Source organism: Pempheris klunzingeri, chromosome 23, assembly GCF_042242105.1.
Source record: "Pempheris klunzingeri isolate RE-2024b chromosome 23, fPemKlu1.hap1, whole genome shotgun sequence".
Taxonomy (NCBI): domain Eukaryota; kingdom Metazoa; phylum Chordata; class Actinopteri; order Acropomatiformes; family Pempheridae; genus Pempheris; species Pempheris klunzingeri.
Genome location: NC_092034.1, coordinates 8,565,998 through 8,586,889, shown reverse-complemented (window position 1 = coordinate 8,586,889; position 20,892 = coordinate 8,565,998). Strand labels below are relative to the sequence as shown.

General features: G+C 42.5%; 1 protein-coding gene across 1 annotated transcript; it reads left to right on the top strand.

The window, feature by feature from the left end:
- Positions 1–602: 602 nt before the first annotated feature.
- On the top strand, positions 603–20,257 carry LOC139223246 (protein Dok-7-like). Its single transcript, XM_070855223.1, has 11 exons — positions 603–656; positions 759–804; positions 2,913–3,143; positions 5,646–5,846; positions 10,098–10,217; positions 15,085–15,183; positions 15,575–16,380; positions 19,196–19,244; positions 19,435–19,576; positions 19,817–20,052; positions 20,250–20,257. Exons 1-11 carry the CDS (start codon positions 603–605, stop codon positions 20,255–20,257), a joined length of 1,992 nt encoding a protein of 663 aa, XP_070711324.1.
- Positions 20,258–20,892: the final 635 nt, after the last annotated feature.

Sequence of the window (20,892 nt, the reverse complement as noted above, 5' to 3'; positions counted from 1 at the left end):
CAATGTATCTATAAATACTTAGAGCTTTAATTTGAAGATGCTGTTATATTTCTAGTTCTGGATGTAGAGATACAGATGTATCTCAAATACACACATACAATGACACATTTGATGGGCCACTTCAACTACTTTAATTTATTCTGAGGTGTATTTTTTCCACATAATGAAAGCTTTCTGAAACAACATGCATGTGTGTGTGTATATCCCTTCAATATGAAATAAGGTATTTGTGCCATGACTGTGTGTGTGTGTGTGTGTGTGTGTGTGTGTGTGTGTGTGTGTGTGTGTGTGTGTGTGTGAGCTTCTTCCAGCAGTTTTCCCTGCAGCAGCAGGTGGTGAGAACCAGCCCAGGTGGCAGCAGCATGGCTGGCACGCACACACACACACAGACAGACAGACACACACACAGACAGACAGACACACACACACAGACAGAGGCAGGCAGACGGACAGACAGACAGACAGACAGACAGTGGTCATGCCATTTTCCATGTGCCTTGCTGGGGGCGAGTTTGCGCCCCACAAGCCGAGAGAGCAGCTATTTTGAAAGTGACCCCTCATTCAGGCAGCGACTGTGCAGCTGTCAGGAACCATGACTGAAGATGACGGATTCTGTTGTCGTGGAGGGATATGCCAGACTCAGAGATGGAAAAAAGGTGCTTAGCTTGACTAAAATTGCTGGAGGATATGGCTGAAGTACTTCGGCGCACTTTCAGCTGTGCTTAAAAGTTTGTCTCTACTTTTGCTTGCCTCCACAGTGGAAAACTAGGTGGCTCGTCCTCCGCAAGCCGTCGCCTGTAGCAGGTAAAAAACCACCCGACTTTTAGTGATACACATTTCACATGGGGTTTCTCACTACCTTTAATACGCTGCGGAGCGTTTGCGCAGTGGGTAAACAAATGAATGCGCATGTTTAGCTGCGCCACATTGGAGGAGCCTGGTAAGCTGGATGTATCAGGTGCTGTCCTGCATGTGTTTCCACTTAAATAGACCAATATGTCTCCATTAGTCCTGCTTTGTGTTCATGTATTCAGAGCTTAGGCCCTCTATGGGCTCAAAGGAGGGCCAAAAAGGTTCAGAGCTTGTGAAAATAAATTCAGACTGTTAGAAAGCACGCGGCTGTGTTTCAGCCTTTACAAACCACGCACGAGCCCCTACTAGAGATGTTCAAGTAGTTTGTGACTTTGTGGAGCAGGAATTGAGAAGAGGAGAGGCGAGATAAAAAAAAAATGTGTGCAAAAACAGCGAGGTCAAACAAAATCTCTACGGAAAAAATGCTGCTTTTGTGAAGATTCGAGCACAGAGTCAAACTAGAAAGGACAAATTCATTTTAAAAAGAATATATTTTAAGTAGATATCTTGGCCCTGTTTTCGGCTCTAAAAATAGTGTTAAAACCGTGCATGTTCATGAGTAACTTAAAAATTCAGTTTCCTCTACTTGGATGTTCAATATTTTTGTGCAAGCTCACTGTTGTTATAAGTAAAGCACACATTTTATTCTGACTGTCTGTCTGTCTCCTACAGTATTCTACACAAGCTTGTGTTTTCTCAGCTGAACGTGATTTTGCAAGCTCAGAGTCTTTTTGACTCTTATTTGACCTCATTCTGAAAGTTAATGTGCTGAAGACTGATAGTCTGAGCCCTGCTGTATTTTTAGATTCACTATGAAAGCACTCAGAATGAATTTGAACTTGCTATTCAGTAATATTTACTGAGGAGTTTGAGATTGTCTAAACCCTTGAGTTTATCACTTACCTTTGGCCTTTTTTGGGAGGTATTTTCTGAATAAAAAAAAAAAAAAACTCATTCAAAGTGATGAAGTGGCTACATTTCATTTTACACAAAAGTTTCTGAAAATACTTGGCGCTGCTGCACAGCTTTACATGCCTCACAGGTTAGAGAGAGGTTGAGTGTTGCTCCTCTTCAGATCTTCGATGTCAGTGTTTTTACAGCTGTCTGGGCTCATGCTTTTAGTCATGTGGGTTAAGAGGTGTGTGAAGGAGACACACACACACACACACACACACACACACAGTCTTGTTTTATCAGTTGACACTGATTGTTTGAAGGTGCCAAAAGGCTGGAGGACGCTACTGTGTGTCAGCCTAATTATGGAGATACAACTCTCCAGGTATTTTTGAGGAATGTAAAATGATACAAAACTGTAATGTTAACTGCAGTTTAATTAAAGAACATGTTCATTTGTTGTGTTGTGTTTAGGGATGTTAATCAACCATTTAACCAGCAAGAAGAAATCAGTTAAACAGCTAAAACATTTTAATGTTGCTTATAGAGTGAAAGCACACAAACAATATAAAGCAGTGAGTGAGTACACATGGGGATCTGTTCGCCTCAATAGAAAATGCACCAGTTCTCCACAGGATGTTTCTCCACCAGGAGTGGAGGCCTCCTCCCCCCCCTGACTGTGGCCCAGAGGCCCAGAGAGCCTTTTAGCCTGCATTCAGTGTAGCAGTTATTCTGGTGGCTTTAGAGTGCACGAGAGCACGTCATGGTTTTCGTGATACGGCTGCTGTCGGGGAAATCATCGTTCTAGGTGCTACACTTTCCAGAGACGGGCCAGTGTTTGTGGGTTTGTCCCCTACATGTTGGAAAGGTTGGGTCTGAAGTAGTCTGCTCTATTCAGGGTGGACTGGACACAGAGAAATGATGTGCTGTGGGGAGGAGCACAGATCCATAGCGTGGCTGTGTTGTCCTGTGCTGCAAAAATATTAATCAACACTGTATTTTTGCTGCTTTATATTGTTGGTAAATTTTGTACAAACAATCATTAAGAAACATTAATGTTTTTAGAACTGTTTAACTGATATTTTGTCAAATTTCTTATTTTAAGTCAAGGTCAAACAGTTAATTATTACTCATTGTGCCTCATGCCAACTTTTTGCTTCCTCCAGACTGCCTCGTGTTACTGGTTTTTAAAGACAAGTCTGAGAAAGCGCAGGGCAACAAGGAGAAGGCCAGCGTCACCTTGGAGGAGATCTGCGGTCTGGAAGTGGGACAGTGGTATGAAGGTGTGGCTTTTACTCTGGCCATCCTCTGCCTGAACCAGGCTACTCTGCTGGGCTTCGACAGCAAGGAGGCCCTGCAGGCGTGGGACGTCCGGCTGCGGTACAGCCTCGGAGAAGGTGAGAAGATCCGTTGGTGCTTTAGTTTCCATGTTTTCAAGTTTTGTTTCACTTCTGTCAAATGTGAATGTGAATTACTCCAAATTTTAACCGGATAATACATTTGGCCTCACTGTGCGGTAGTCAAAGCGATTCTCAGCAACCAGTTTCAGTGTTGAAAGCACCCCAGCAACTCACCAAACCTCTGAAAGAGAACAAAACAAACAAGCAATTTTAGTAACGAGTAGGAACAAGTTCACATATAAAAAAAGTAAGAGCAGACAAAAAAACTGTCCTCAACAGCAGTGGTGTCTGTAGGAAGGATATTGAGCCGCCTGTGGGCCATAACAGCAAAACTCTGTCACCTGGTGGTTTAAATTTTAATGAAGGAGCTGCCAGTGAGCTGTCGTCAGACGTCCAGCCTGAGGAGAATGGGGGTCAGCAGTTCAAGAATATATCCAGGGGCCTCAGCCTTACAGGTGATAAGCAGAATCTTGAATTCTGTCCAGCGTTTCACCTGCGGCAAGCGGAATGAAGGCCGGACATGGCAGCTTCTCCGAATTGCTTCAGCATTTTGGAAAAGCTGCAGTTTCTTGGCTGATGATTTGTGTAACTGAGGGAACAACGTGGTAATGACGTCCAGCCGGGAGGAAACGAAGGCACGAATAACTGACTCTAAATCAATGTGAGGGTGACGAGCATAATTTAGAAATATTTGAAAGTTGGAAAAACAAGAACAGCACACATTGATATGCTATTAAGGATTGACATGCTGATCGAAAGTAACTCCTTGGTTCTCTGCTGACAGGAACATGCCTCTGCAAGCGATTGTTAATTGAAGTTTATGCTTTTTTTTTTGTGCAAGATGAAGTCGGTGGCTGATGGTGGGTTTTTTTTGTATTGGGGTAATTAGAGTGATTTTTTTCTAAAATGCTGTTGGCGTTTTGAGTTTCTCTGATTAAGTAAAATGGAAAAACACATTCTCATCCATATTTAAAATATAAGAAACAGTGCAAAGAGTGATGAAAAAAACAGTAGCAGGCTGGACACAGCACATCAGTCGGCCTACGGGGGCTTTAAGACAAGGACCAGGGGTGCTTTTTAAGAAACTTTCTACTTTGAGATCACCAAACACTACTGATACATGTGTCAAAATCATTTTTCATGCAGACTTTTAATTGTGAACGACGATCATTTTGAAAGTTGATTACAAGTCTCTCGTTATTGAGGATGGTGGCATAATGACAAATAGTAAATGTACAGTTTATTTCTGTGTTTGTCTCCTTGCTCTATGGATTTCTGACATTATTTCTGTGTTAAATGACAAATGACGACTTTGTGGGTGTATTATATAAGTTGTGTGTGCGATAAACAAATAGGAGCTATTAATAGCGCTGGACTGTTGAGCAGGGGGCTGGGGTCCAGCTGAATGTTAAAGCAGTCACTAATGACAGCGTTATGGGACCTGACTGTGTGGAAGAGGACATGGTGCTGGAGACAAATTGCATCGCAGTTGTTCCTTCCAATCTGGCGTGTGAAAATAAACGTGAGCGTGCTTGCATGGACGCACCAATGTCTGCGCAGGCTTGTATATGTGTTGTGTTGTGCTACATCAAAGTGTGTGTTGTTCTCATGTGTGTGTGTGTGTGTGCGGCCTGGTGCTTAATGCCACAGAGTGGAGTGTGTCCAAGTCAGCAGAAATGTCACCTGTCAGCCTGTGGGCCGACGGCCACCGCACGCAGAGCTTCTGTTGTTGTGGGCGACGGCGTATGAATCTTTCTTAACCTGAGCGATGACGTGACGCGGCTGGCCGACATTTCCTCGTCATCGCCTCCATCAATCTCACCTGGAGAAGTTTTTGGCGAGGTCTGCGTCTCTGTGCTGCTGGAGCTCCACACGTTCGCTAGACAAAGTTCCACCAACACGCAGGCAGAGAGACACATTTAGGTCATACAGACATGCAGCTTTCCTCTTTGGTTTCTTATTAGCAACAACACACAGAGTCCGTTACACAGATGTTCATGATAGGGTTTGATTGACTGCATCGGGCTTCAGATCTGAGCCAGTTGTATTCAGAGCTCGGCTCGCTGATTTCATTCTCTGTGTGCAGCTGTTTCTCCTTTTTTTTTATTGGCGAATGAAATTAAATCTGTGCTGGAGTACTCGTTGCGTAAGGACACTGTTTTCTGTCCACTGTAAAGCCTCACTGCAGCTATTTTCAACATCTTTGCCTTCATGTCGATGGATTCCGACACAAAATCACAGTTTGTTTACTGTCAGACTGCTTGCATTATTGTGATGATGTGCATAAAACATAACGACCAATGTTTTATTCGGTTTAAGTCGCACAAAAAGCTGAGTAAAACCAACATGTATATGATGAAAAGAAGAGCCACATCTGGAAAAATGCAAAAGATTCATGTTGGGTTTTTGAAATGTTTTGAGAATAGTTGGATTAAGTTTTAAGACTTCAGTTTCTGTCGATGGCCTTTCTTTGTTGTTCCACTGGCATCTCTGTTTTAGTTCACAGATTCAGTGTTGGAGTCTTACCAGGGACCAAGTTGGAGAGCGGACCTGCAACTCTTCATTTGTGCAACAACTTGCTGGCTCTGGCGCGGGACGTCCCTCCTGTTATTATCGGCCACTGGAACCTTCCAGACCTGCGCAGATATGGGCCTGTACCCAATGGATTTGTGTTCGAGGGAGGAACAAGATGTGGTTACTGTAAGTGTGTTGCTCTTTATGTTGCTGTTGTTTTGCATGTTTAGTGCAGGTGAATTGACCATATAGCCGCTATGCAGCTCCATAAACTGATATTTTGTGTATGACAGATGGCTCCTCAAGGCATCAAGATAATTGGCTGCATCAGTAATGAGCAGTGGACATTTACTACATTTTGTTAAATGATTGCACATATACCATAGAGTAATAGTAAAGAAAGGTTAAAGTAACAAAATGAGAGAAAATGAGCACAAGAAATGATGTCACACTGTGAACATCAAACAAATAATAATTTGATTTGAAGAAAAACAGCATCTCAATGCAACCACATAAAACAGTATCTTTGTAATTCACAACAATAAAACTGAATAAAACTGGGGTCCCATCATTACAGGCTAATGGCTCATTAAATCGCTACCTGAGCCATGTTTGCTTATGTCTTTCTCAAATACACCAAATAATCGCCAGCTGTGATCCAGGATGATTCATTTGTAGCAGCACTGTCACTCAGCAGCATCTGTGAAGGGGACACTTCCCACTACAGCGATGCCGTGTGCAACTCTGAAATAAATACATACTTCACATCCAACAGTTAAGGGAAATATTAGACTGTTACCGTTTTCTCACATGATCCCTGGACATCGCTGAAATTGTCCGTGTCAGACCGTGTCTCACCCACGGGAAATACTCTGTGTGGTTTGGGCGACAGGTGGCAGGACATGAAGCAAAAAGTAAAACACTGTAAAGTTTAATTTTCAGCACGTCGGAGATGGCGGATGATGCTGTGACTCATCCTTAATGGTGATGGTTTCTGTGTCGATATCAATACTTGATGTCTGCATTATCAACGAAAGAGTGGAGAAAAGAGTACAGACGTTTGATGTTTGTTTAGTCTTGCTGTTTCACACCAATCGCACGCCAGCTCTCACATGGTGAATTCTCTGGATAATGACCTGCTCTGTTCACACACTGGCTCCATCACAGACTTTGTACTATGGAGTGGGCAGGGTAAAGTCGGTTTAATGTCTGGTCCAGCTGATTCTGACTTTGGTGTTCTCACTTACAGCTCCTCTGTTTTTAAAGTCTAGCTAAGCTCAGGGTTACAGTGCATGTCTGACAGGGACTTAAAACTTCTTTTACCCCCACAGTCTTATGAGATGTGTTCAGGTTCCCCTGGTGGGTCTGTCGCTGTACGATACAAGTCATAATGATCCTTTTTAATTTGATGTTGATGTCTTTATCTCTCTTGGTCTCGGTCAGTCAACATTCACACTTCTATCACTTGCAGTGGGAAAAATTGGAAGCAAGGCTGAGCAACAGCCTGGTATCCAGGTCTTACAACACATCCATCCTCATCCTCACCCAACACCTTTGGAATACACTGAAACACCAACTGAACCTGGCCTGATTGGCGTTTGACCTCACCAATGCTCAGGTGGCTGAATGTGAGCAAATCCCTCGTTTCAAAATCTTGTGGAAAGCAGATTGATGCCCCTGGTGTAAAACGTAAACACTCACATATAGGTGTAATGGTGATGTGTTTGGGTGTCTGCATGCTTTTGCTCATGTGTAATGTAAGAGCAATTTAAGCCAAATATTAGTTATGAAGCAAAAATAGTTGGCTTCAGTTGGTGATTTGATTTACCGAGATGAGTCATGGCAAACTCATGATGTAAATGGCAGTGAACTATTTTTCGCTTGTTCTCATTTGTTCGTCGTGTTTTTCTCTTGACTCGGTGGATTGAGCAACAGAAAAATAGCCGCTTCATAATTACAATAAACCTGCCGCAGGAAATTATTCGGTCTGTGCAGGATCACTCCTGCTGTGCCTAAAATTCGGCATCATGCGCCGCCACAGAGGAGCTGTTTCTGAGAAGCGAGTCATCCCCAGGCTCAGTTATAACACTCCCAGCTGTGTGTGTCCCTGTGATGAGGTAAACCACAGTTTCCATCTTGGAAAACCGCTAAAGTAGAGATGAGCGCATGTCGGCACCTGGAGGGGACAGAGACAGACACCAGAGCGTTAAGGACACACAATGACCCTGCTGGAAACGTGACACTTAATGTGATGTGTGATTAATTTAGCAACATTAAATCTTCAGCAGTGGGTCTCCCATAACATGAAGACGGTCACTTACATTTACACGAGCAAAACAAAAGGGAATGCGTGCGAACACAAAGGTGAATCTAAATGTTTGTGTGTTGAAGGGCGTGCATTCCTGTGACATGTAATCTCTCAGCACAGTTTATCCACAGCAGAGGAGAGGTGCTGTGACGGTGTTGCACCTCTCACTTTTGGGTGAAGCAGCTGTGGAGCTGTGAGCTGCTTTTGTGTGACCTTCTGTTCACGTCCTGCTTGATGCTTAATCCTCAAGGTGTCTAGTTTTTCAGTAGGAAATGTGAGCCAAGTGGCCAAAGTGTGATGGAGAGGAGAAATGTTTCAGGGCTTTTTGGAGCTTTTACTGGATGTACCACAATAAATAATTTGAGCAATTTATCAAGTGAAAATGCCAGAACAAATTTTAGAAGCTGGAGTCCCTGAGTCCCTGAGTCCAGCACATACATTTTTTAAATGACAATAATGTCATGTGATGTGAAGAGACATTTTTTTCGCAGTGACAAACCCACAAAGAATTATCATCCCGGTCTGCGGTTCATTTCAGCTTAATGGACACAGCAACAAACGTCAGACAGACAGAATAAGCAACTAGCTGGTGAATAAGCGAATAAGCATTTAGCAGCTAAAGAAGAGCCAGGTATTTCTTGCTTGAGTCGGAGGAGACCAAAAATAGAGCTAAAAGCAGAGCAAATGTCATCCACCACAATTCCAAATAAATGCTAATGTTGCTGCATGTGTGAAAAGGCAACTAACACGTGATTTAAACTGAAAATATTTCTATGTTGTGTTCCTAGTTTAACAGATCTTGGCACTCTTTGTATTTCTTAGGGGATTGTTTAGTTTATTTTTTTTATTGTGGGTGGAACTAAACTAGATTGTTAGAATATGTATTTATAAAGTTGCTAATTTCACTATTAAGGAAGAAATTCATGTGTTGGAGAAGGTGTATATTGGTACCACTATTGTCTTCTCTTCACTTGTGAATAGAAAGAATAGTAAAATACAGTTCAGTTTGCCCAAAAACAAACTATCCTTTTAATGTTTGCCTGCTTGGATGACTTTGCTGCTGTGAAATTAAAAAAAGGCCAGTCTTGGACCTCAGTAAAGAGTCAAGCTAATTACACTTCCCACATACCGAACACGTTTAATAAGTTGTTTCTTTGTCACTATTTTAGTGGAGAGTCCAGAACTGTCGGCTTTAGTTGTTTCTGTTCCTACACAGAATCTTTATTGTGTTGTGAACGAGCCCTGCCACCTGCTCTTTGTTTTGCTTTGTGTGTGTGTGTTTTTTTTTTTGTACTGTAGCTTTTGGCAGTGCACCTGATGTTCAGTCACCTGCTATCAAAGGCACGACACGAGTAGATGTTGTAGTGCGTCCTCAAAATAGAAAACTCAAACCGAAGTAGCTTCTGTGCCAGAGGAGAGCATAAGATGAGATACTTAATCAGATCAATATCGTGACGCTAAGCAGGCAGTTTGGACCTGTGCAGACACGTGAGCAGACTTTGCCGGTGACTTCTGACCCCGCTCACAACCGGGGGAGTGCTGGGAATGCGATTGAAGCCTGTCTTGACATGGGTGGTCTCAGGGACAGGCCGACACAACGACCCTTTATTGGTGACACCTTGTAATGGACAGCCAGCTGTAATGTCGGAGGGAGGTCAAGAGACCTCTTGGGAGCAGGACCTTTTAACCTTTGCATTATTGCATCGTCTTTGATGACATTCTTAATTTATGAGAGCATGAAACGGGGGGCCAATATACATGAAACTTTCCATGAAGTTTGGTGCACACATTCGATTTGTTGATTTCTTTGAACATCTTTGGACTTGATCAGACAAAAACAAAAATATAAGAATGTTCTTATGAAATTGTATTCATTTTTTAATGTTTTTAGATATTTATAGACCAAATGAGAGATGAATAATATTTTTATTTATTGAATATTATTTGATAATGAAAATATTTGTTAAATGCAGCCTTACCAGGTATCAATTGTATCGGAACTACTATTGAATCATTACAAACGATTATTAATGACTGTAGAGTAAAATTCTACTAATTACAGTATGTTTCGCCTGGTAGTGGATATTTCAGTGCTGTAATGTAACACTAATAACGTCTGCTTTCAACAGGGGCCGGTGTTTTTTTGCTCGCATCTGCTGAGAGCGAGCAGATCAGCTTTCTATTCGACTGCATCGTCAGAGGCATCTCCCCCACCAGAGGCCCGTTTGGACTGCGGCCAGTTTTGCCAGGTCAGTACCAGAGGTGTTTTAAGCCGCTTAGCTGGAAAGGATTGGATATGGCACCGGGTGTAAGAGATCTACAAAGACAGGGAAAGTCTAGTTTTAAGGATCAGTGTCTGAGGATCTCTGTGTGATGCTTTTTTGGATCATTAACAGCGGCATTGTTGCTGAGGAGCATGAGCAAACACTGAAGTCTGTACTGGCCTTTCGAATTGTAATGAACCCTGCATAGCTCCCCTGTTGTGCCTCCGGGGATTTATCCTAGCTGCTGGGTGTGCTGCCTTTTTAGAGTCCAACCATTTTTTGCCGAATGAGTCAGAGGATTCCTACATGGATGAAAATGCTTTGATGTGACTAAATCATGATTGGCAGCTGGTTTTTTTTGTATAATTGGATAATCCTCTGAAGCGATTTTTTATTTTAGTCAAACGTCCTAACACCTGACTTAAGTGTACTATTGAATGTAAAGCTTAGGGTCACCCTTAACAGCAGTGAGAGGATAACTACTGTACTAACTGTACTTATGGCAGCAAATTCAATTGTAGCCTATGTATAGTTGAGGGTGTAGTGCTACTGGTGGGTGAGATGCAGGATGGGCCAAGTTCCAAATAGCCATTTGGTTTTTGACTATTATTACAGCAGGGTTATCTGGAATGGTTCCACTTTGTCAAAGATGTCAAGCACACTGGCTAAATGATAGACCCTATATGTGAATGATTTCCATTCGTGAATATATTAAAACCTAATTATAATGTTTTTCCAAAGAGAAAATATTGTGACATATTGCAGTACTTCCTCTGTAACAATGAGGCTTGTCTGTATAATGAGGACCGAGCTCCAGCATGTCCGCCCTCGGCTCATCTCCTCCCCTGTGCTTGTGTGAAAACTTGACAGCACCTGCTTAGTTTCTCTGCTAAAAAGTTTTATTTTTCAATGCATAGCTTTTTGTAAAGTAACATCAGCAAATTTCTGTGCTGAAAGTGGAATAAAAGAAAATGAATCTCCAACAATTTTGATAATCGATTAATCATTAGTAATTTCTCAAGCAAAGTGCCATTCCAAGCTGGTACCAGCTTCTCCATTATGAAGATTTGTTTCTTTTCTTTGACGTCTGTGCTTGGAAGCTGAATATCTTTGGGGTATGGACTGATGGTTGGACAAAACAAGCTATTTGTTGAAAAAAAACCCATTTGTTTCAACCGTGTATAATTTAAGAATGTTCCTCCGCAGCTTTCAAATTATCCCAACTCTTGGATCTAAACCTGCTATGATCAGTATTTTTATATTAGCAAAGGAGCAGCAGGAATTATTAGCAGCAGGAAGTTGTTTTCTGCCAAAAAGTGTGTACGCTGTACGCTACATGCCAACGACTAAAGAGCAGAAGGGCAAATTTAGAGACTAGCAGCTAAAGAGACAGATATTTTTTGTCAGTTGTTGGTAGAGACCAAAAACAGAGCTAAAAGTAAAGTGGTCATAAACACAACAACGTTGCTCAATATCTGCTGGATGAATAAATAGGAAACAGTTTTCTAACATGTTAGCCATTCATTTTATAAGGTGGTAATATATCAGTGCTGCGTTTAAAGCTTGTTTCTGCTGCCCCCAATTCGCAAAAAAATAAGTTATTAAGGGGGAAAACCCATTGAGACTTAGGACTCATTCTAAATGGTGTCCTGGTTACAAGCAATAAGAATGTATTCATAAAAACATAATCATAAACAATATAAAATATTGCAAAGCAGGCTAAGACTCTTATTTTTTTATTGTTCCTGTCTTTGTCCAACATATACTGTCCAAGCAATAGAAATATTAAAATGGTCTCTAATACAAAGAATCATACAAGAAGAAACTCTCATCCCTGTACCATATCTATGGGATTTCTCCCATTTGTTATTTTAAAAACACATTTGGATGCTCCATCCAACATTACTGCTTTCTTGCTGTCCGGTTTCAACACCATCAATTTTCCACACTAGCAGTTTAAAAAAAAAAAATCTCACCCAGTATGTAATTTAACAGGAAATGTGGACGGGCCAGCTGTGGGGGCTTGTGGATATTTTGGTTTTCACACATTTCGCGGCCCAATCACAGGTTGAGCTCATACTCCTATTATTATGGTGCGTAGTAGAATAAATAGCAGGGAGGATGTCGAAGGGGGTCAAAGTCACAGTTCACACAGGCAGAGCAGCCAAAGCCTCCTAATCACTCCGAGCATGTATGTAACCTCATCCACAGGATTCCGCTGCCGCCTCCCCCTTTCATTTCATACTCGGTCACCCACCACTCGACTCCCCCCTCCCTATACTCTCATTTTGTACCAGTCTTATTCCTCTCTGCAGTCCTTAATTGTGTCTCTCGTTCTCACTTCAGGTTCACCTCTCAGGCCTTGTGTGTGTGTGTGTTTCTGTCCTACACAGCTCCTGACAAAATCTCTCGCACATCTATTTTAATTAATTGCTGTTATGTTACCAGGCTCACATATGTGTTTGTCATGCTTGCGTGCCACACTTATCAACCTCTCTCTCTCCCTTCACCCTCCTGCTCTCTTTTGGTCTCCAGGATACAAGCTTTAGACCAGTTGAGGGGGATTTTAAACACAAGTGATAAAGCGGCCTAGCAGATGACAATGTCGGGAGTGAAGATCTGACTAACTGGTTAGACTCACCTAGCTTTATATGATCAAAATTAAAGGAATAGTTTTATGCTTGTTCCCGTTATTGTTGTAAGTACGGTATATAAGTAGCTGTAAGTAGCTTCTATTCTGCAAGCGTGTAAGTTACTGATTAATGGCACACAGGCAGGTTTTGTTACCTTTTTACAGAGCCAGGCTACTTATATCCCCCCTTTTTTACAGTCTTTATGCTAAGATAAGCTAACAGGCTGCTTCATATTCAGTGTGCAGATCAATCACAATTCCCAAAAAGTCAAACTATTCCTTTAAGTTCTAAACTTTAGAGATTTTGTTATTGCTTATTACAATCATTTCCTCTAATTGTGTATAGCAAACTTCAAGAAACGTTGTGTTGGAGTGCAATAGGTGCTTTTAGTCAGTTTTTTAGCTTGGATTCCTTATCTTATTGACATAGACATGAGAAAACGATAGTGACGAAACATATTTGAAGCCTGTTAACGGATCACTATTATCTTTGCCAGTCACTGTAGCCAGAAAATCCTTGCTTGGTCAAAGGCGAGGAGGCGTTAGTGGAGCTTAGCTGTGATGAACAAGCTGCAAAAATACACCATGTGATAGTCTGTTACACCTGTCAGTCAAGCAGATATCACCCAAGACGCACTCCTGTTTAAACTCCTTGGCTGATCTCCATTTGGTCGTGCTGGCGTGCCGCTTGTTGCATAGCAGCCCTGGCAGGGAAAACCTGCTAAAGTGGAGTGCAGATGGCGCATGAGGCGGCAGGTATGATGTTGAGGCCCTATTAGACGGTAATCAAACAGCAGCAGCCAGTGGAGATGCTGTTGTAAACTTTAATTTGTAAGTGCTGGCAGAGGCAATGAAATGCGTATTCTAATTGGATGCAGATGTGACCAACCACGTGAAATATGCCTTTATCAATTTGTGCTGATAAACGCTGCTGGTACACCTGGTAGACTTTAATTTATGTGCCACACAGAGCCTTCAGTTCTTAAAACCACCATTAAAAAACATCCTTACATTTTTTGTCAAATTAAAAAGAAAGTGTGTTTGTATCATGACAAACAATCTTGTTATAATGAGAAAAGGAACATTTTTAATGAGGTCCTTCTGGCTACATTTTACACGTATTAAGTGTCACCATTACAAACATGGAACATTTAAATGTTCTTACTTTTAATCCTCTGTTTGAATCTTAGTTAGGACTCACACGACAATGTAATATCTCTTTGGATGTCGACATCCATTGTTGGTCATCTGTTTTTCAGGGAATCTGTGCCTCCTGATGTTTATATGATGTACTACTTGCACGCAACAATAGGCATTTAGTGTATGACTAAATATATTACAAATAATTGGTACAAACATTTGAAATCTTTGCTCTGAGCGTAGTTTTACTGTGTCTACTCTAGACTGATTGAAGAGACATATAAATTGCGTACAATGTGCATCTTGGTAAATACCAGTCAGACGTAGAGCGCCTTGACTTCCAGGTGGAGACATGAATGGAATTAAATTCAATTAATATATATATGAGACAAGGGACACCAGTGGCACTGAAGTCTATTAGTTTGTCCCAGTCGGTTATTTTTAGAACACCGTTGTATACTGTAAATCGATACTCCACATGTAGCATGTCATCTCAACCATTTGCAGAGTTCTGGTACGTTCACCACATTAGTGTTGCGGGCTCGAACAGATCGATCCTGTGTTTGAGCTGACCTTGGTGGTCCAAGGTACATTAGGTCCTTGCACAGCACCAACAGTCTTTAGCCATCAGCAGCAGAGTGCGTACCAACAGAGCCACGTGGCAGCACTATTAATAAACCCTGTAATGTTTCACAAATACTGCAAGGTGTTCCCCTGTGTGACCCTCCTGTGTCCAAAGGCTACTTACAGTCATAGAACAAATAAAAGTACGCAACACTCCAGCCAAAGTGTTTGTTAATTAGTTTTTCACCGACATCTTGTTTTCATGATGCCACAGAGAGATGAGCGAGACCCTTGTGGTTTAAAGTGTTCTTCTTGTTTCTCTGGAGTAGCTGGATGTGTTTTCACAGCTGTGCCTGTGTCACCGCAAGAACAAAATGCTCAGCTGCGTCACATTTGATCCCACGTCTCAGTGACAGCGGCAAAACTCCCTTAACTAACCTCGTCGTCACTAGTTGGTTTAGTGGCGGCCATGTTAGGTTCTGGGCGAAGTTAAGATTCAGATGCTCTCTCCCACAGACCCCGGTGCCAGTCAGACGAATTCGGAGGAGAGGTTGAACCACGAGGCCCAGGAGCTGGAGAAGCGGCTGAGCATGCTCTCTCACAGGAGCAGCACAGGTAGAGCATCTTACTGTGATACTGTGCTCGGACTAGAAAGATAAGTTAAAGTGCAGCTAAAAGTTTCAGCTCTGAATGTGTATCATTCATTACCTCATCATCCCAAAGCCCCCCTTAAAATTCTTCTTTCTCACCAGGGAGTATAAATATATAAATGTATAAATGATACATTAGCTTTTAATAATTCTCTACTTAGGAACAATAAATCACCTGTGAGAGTAATGTCAAATCTACATAAATCTGTTATGTGGTGGGAGAGCAGTGGGTGAGGAAATAAAGGCATGATGTCATCATGATGCTTTTATATGCTTTATTATTGGAAGCCATGTTTTTTTTTGCTAAACCTGTCGATTAAATTCATTACATTCAAGTTTCGTTTCCTTCTTGGCAGTGTCGTCCTCGTACTGTCCGTCTGCTGGGGGAGACGACCGAAGCATATCCGGCTCCTCCGACACGTCCGACACCAGCCAGTCAGACTGCAGTATTGGCAGCCGGATGGCCATTTGGACTGAACCGGCCTCCAATCCGTCTGAAAACGTTGCCCATGTGGGCGCTAAAGTGGCATTACAGAGCATGGAGAGGCTCTCTGTCAACCAGGCAGGTGGAAACAGGCCCACCGCCAAGGCCCCGCGGCAGCTTCAGGAAATCGGTCGCCAGAGCTCCTCTGACAGTGGCATCGCCACAGGCAGCCATTCCTCTTACTCTGGAAGTTTCTCCTCCTACACAGGCAGCCTGGACATCACTCCCGGGGAGGACTTTGGGTCTGTTTTTAGCTTACCTCCCCACTTAGCTCAAGACCTGAGCCCTTGTTCTTGCCCCACTGTCCCTGGACATGAATACCAGGTACCAACATCACTGAGGTATCTCTACGACTCCCCCAGGAGTCTTCTGCAGGAGGAGAGCGGGGGCGCCAAAGACGATGAACCCTCCACGCCAACTAAGGACACTCCTGCCTCCTCGGGCCTCATAACAGACTCAGAAAAGGGGGATAAAAGCAGTGCCATGACTTCTGAAGTCCACTTGGAAACTACTGAAAGACAGTCAGTGAGTGAACACTCACAAGGCCCCTCAAAGGAGAGTAAGAAAACCCAGGTGGCGCCCTCTAGTGAACATCCAGACTCCTGTCACATCTGCAGCTCTCTCACATCGGTCTCCAAGACCATCGTGACCATCTGCTCAGTGTGTGGTGGATTTAAGGTGAGTAGAAAAATGTCTGTATTTGTCGGCCATGCTGGCTAAAATCTTCTATTTCGTATTTTTACCGCTTTGACAGACACAGACTTGAGTTTGGAGTGTAGTTCTATTCTCGTTGGCCATCTGTTTGCCTCAAAAATGGCATCAACTCCGCTCAAATGGTCTCCTGAGCGTGCTGTGTTGTATAACTCCCTGTCATACAGTAGCAGCTTGTGCGAGCAGGCCTTATCATCACTCTATCATCTGTTCTGCAGCTCGCTGTCAATGTGACCTTTGTGGTATTGTGCGTGTTGACGGTGATGCTGCTCTGCTTTTGGAGTCAAAACAACAAACAGGCTCATGGCCCATCTGTCTGACAAGTTAGCATTTCAGCAGCCAGTTATGGTCTCTGTCATTGTGCCCAGCAGATTAAGACCTTGGGAGTCTTGAGTGACTTGCAGTTTTTCTCTTTTTACACCTCACCTATTTATTGCTTAGCTTAATGCTGTTGAACTAAGGGGAGTGTGCATATAAAATCGTCCAATGGCATCCAAGTTGATTTCCATTTCTAGTAAGACCCTGAATATGAACTACAGGCTTCAAGATTTCAAGTTCTTTATTGAAATTCGCAGCCGTTGGCAATGAAATTCTTGTTCTTATAGAAAATGTACAAAAGAAAACCACACAGGTACAATGAGAGATGAGAAAAGAGAATCTAGGTATACACACACACACACACACACACACACACACACAGATGTAAACAGGCTAACTCGGCGGTGGGGGACAGGATGCTGCGATGCCGTCTGCCACACAGCAGCAGGCAGAACAGAATATTTTGTCGCTGGTGTGATCGAGGTCCCTGATGATCCTGCCGGCCTTCATCCTGCACCGCTGGGTGCAGAGGTCGTCCATGGACGGCAGCTACGTCCTGGTGATGTGCTGAGCAGGTTTCACCAGCATCTGTCTGTTAAACATCACGGTTGCGATGCAGCCTGTCAGGATGCTCTAAATGGTGCAGAGTATCTTGTCCATGTTGAGCCTTCTGTGGATGAAGAAGAGTTGCCGTCTCTGTTTTTGTGATGGTGTCCAGAAGCTGTTCGCTCTGTGGTCACAGTGATGGCGAGGGGGGGGTGTCCTTCTCCCTGTAAGATTCCTGTAGTCCAGCTCTTTAATTTTGCTGACGCTGAGATGGAGGTTGTTGTCCTGGCATCACAATGTCATGACGTCTCGCTGTCATCAGCGACCACGCCGATGACGACAGGTGACGGCATTTGCCTCCTTTACTCAGCAGTCATGGATTTGGTGGTGATTTCTTCTTATTCATGTTATTCATGTTTGTCAGCAACAACACCAACCCTAAAACATCCAGCTTAATATTACAGAGGTCAAAGAGCAAATCTTCACAAGCATTTTGCTTCAAACTGAGTTGAATCTACTATCAAAATAGTTGCAGATAATTTAATTGTTTCAGCTTTGCTTTGTTTTCTTGACTGTAATTCTTGATTTTACATAATTTATACCAGTTTTATACTTCAGATTTATTTCTTCATGTCTTTCCAGTAGAAATATGCAGCACTTAGTCAAATATCTTCAGAGCTCCTAAAGGCTGAACCTCAGCCGTCCATCCATGTCAGTTGAACCTTGAATACTTTAAACATATAGCTCCACCTGCTGGCAGTGTATTTAGTTAAGAATGCAAATTGCTTTTGATCACCTGAATAATATGTTCTTTGTCTTTGTCACTTCAGTCGGTCCTCTGTGAACTAAATTAAACATGAGAGGCAGAGAGCCAGGAGCTGATGGAGCAGGCATGAGCAGTGTGGGAGGGCTTTTATCACCCTCAGCATGAGCAACACAATCCACCCCTGTAGTGTTTAGTGGCTCACAGTTAAAGGGCTACTTAAGAAAAACAACAACATTAAACCATAACTAAATGCTTAAACAAATGTCATTTATGAGGAATATATTTATGAATGCGCGAAGATCATTTTATCCTAATCGTACAAGCAATCGCACTCTTGTCAACAGATGTAAAGAGGTTTGGTCTGGCTGAGAAAGAAAGAGGGGGGTTGTGGGTAATAAATCTGCTAGAAAAATCAAAGCGTGGAATATTCTTTGTGTGATGGATGTAGTCATCAGACAGCCATGGACACGACATTCAGAGCATTCACACCTCTCAGCTTTGAAACTTAACAGCCCACTGTGCTGAGCTTTTGAAGGATCAGGCCGGCGATATTGTAAACGTTTCTTATTGTCAACAAATCCATTCAAATGACCCAAACCAACAATGAATTGATCCTACTAGCAACTATTACCTGTGCAGCTACAGCCTGATGTTGCCTTTTCCTTGTGTGCCGCAGAGCTCCATTGTTGTCAGCTAAACAGCAGCTAAAAACGCATAAATGAGTCATGGCGGTAATGAAGGAACGCGTCACCCGGTATCTATTTTATTTTGAGTCACATATTATAACGTCTTGCTGCTGTAAATACTTAGTAGCGTACCAAATGTGGAACTGAAAATAGTCCCCAAACAAACTATTTCCTCTGTTTGAGTAATCTTTGCTTCAAAGCGCAGTGCCCAACTGTTTAAGGAAATTATCTGGCCTTTTTCAAAATAAATGTATTTATTTTTACATCTTCTGTGGGAACCAATTTGCCTGGGACTGAGAATCACTGATATGAATTAACTCACAGCTGGTTTGGATCTTTTTATTATATATATATATTATATAAGATTGTTAAAAAATCTTCTCAGTTAAAATGTATAGTTTCCATGAATACAATGTAATTTTAAGTTAAGAATGTGTCATTTTATTTCTCTGTTTTTATCTCCCAGGGGACACCGTGCACCCCTTCAAGTACCTCAGCCATACCTGCCATACCAGGTAAGTGCAAGCAGTTGAAATATTGTATGCACACTGCCTGAATTGATTCCTGCAAGCATGATGCATGTTTGGAGCAAAATCATTGATAATTTGCTGTAGCAGCCAGAGCTTGCTGACTTAATTTGGGACGTAAATCAAAATGTGTTGAAGGGTATTTCTTTGCCTCCAGAACATCATATTTTCAATCCAGCAGATCAAAGTGTTGACAAATCACCATGCAGACCCAGCGCTGCCAGTGAATACAGTGTTACAGTGAGGGAAATTGTGGAGAGGTCCTGCTCCTCTCCTGGCTCTGGAAGCATCCACAGCTCAGCGAAGCCAGCAGGGAGGATGTGCGAGGATTCACCGCTGCCAAAAACAGGGAGAGAGAAATTAGCGAGTCTCTTAGCTGATCTGTTAGGCTTTCCAGTCGCAGATAGGCAGCCAGAGGCGACGACGAACAGACTGAACTTGTATGAGTCAATGAGCCCCAGATTTGGATGCGAGCTCAGATCCGCACCAAGTGGCACCTGCACACCATTGCAAGACCCACAGCAAGACAAAAGAGCTGTCATTTATGAGAACTGTTTAAGGTGCCAAGGAGAGCTCTGCCACCCTCCTCCTCGGGCCGCACCTGCTGAAATGTACCGCAACAGGAACATTTCCACCTCACAAACCTTTCCGGCTGGGCTGCACCTGAGGAAAAGCCATGAACATGAAGTGGCTGCTAATGAGGAAGAGCATCATCAGGTTCACAGTGATGGATCACAGAGTGCAGGCGGGCAGTGTCAGTATGAAGAGATGAATGGTCGCACGGTGACCAGCGAAGGTAAGAGGCCTCCTCTGCAGCTCGTTACAAAGCCTCTACGATTCCTTTGGTGTCCTTCTCCGAAATGGGTTCTCTCTTCGTTTCTGTCCACTTGTTCTCTTTATCATCAATGAAATAAACACACTTTCCTCCTTCTTTTGTGTAATCAACTGCGTGTTTTCTCTCTGATGTTTCCTTTTGTTGTGGTGCTTTTTCAGGGCTGTGAAGTAACTGCAAGAGTTATTAGATCAAAAGATCATTTAAGCTCACTAACAACTTAGAAACCTTTTGTAAAGGAAAGTGATACAAAAAAATCAGCCAATATTGGCCAAAATATGTTTTATTTTTTAAACATAATAGATTTTTGATGAGGATTACTTACACTTTGTTACTTAAAGAGCTGTGAAAAATGAACCCGTCAGCGCTCTCTGGTGGTTAAACTATGTGTCAGCGACACTGTAAAGTACCACAGACACACAGAATCCTCAGCATTTCTCTTATCAAGTTTTTTGTTACTTTTTGGCAAACATACACTCAGTCGGCAGCTCATTGGGCACCCCTGGATAAAACTAATGCAGTCCATTACAACAGTTGCAGTAATAATAATTTTTAGTATCATATCTACTGGTATTGACCTTAGAAATCTTCTATTTGTGCTATAATGTTAACACAAACTTATGGAAAAGGCTAAATTGTCAGATAATATCGTCAGTGCTGATGTATCAGTCAGGCTGAAGTACAAATGCCTCCTGTATTATGACGATAACTGATAACAGGTTTCAGTAAAACTAAACTGCCTGCTGCATGTTAAAACTCTTTATCAGCATGCTGGTTGTGACGTCTGTCCCTTGCATGTTATCA

Coding starts and splice junctions, on each gene's coding strand:
- LOC139223246 (XM_070855223.1), top strand. CDS start 603: ATGACGGATTCTGTTGTCGTGGAGGGATATGCCAGACTCAGAGATGGA. Junction 805..2,912: donor CAAGCCGTCGCCTGTAGCAG/GTAAAAAACCAC, acceptor TGCTTCCTCCAG/ACTGCCTCGTGTTACTGGTT. Junction 5,847..10,097: donor AGGAACAAGATGTGGTTACT/GTAAGTGTGTTG, acceptor TGCTTTCAACAG/GGGCCGGTGTTTTTTTGCTC.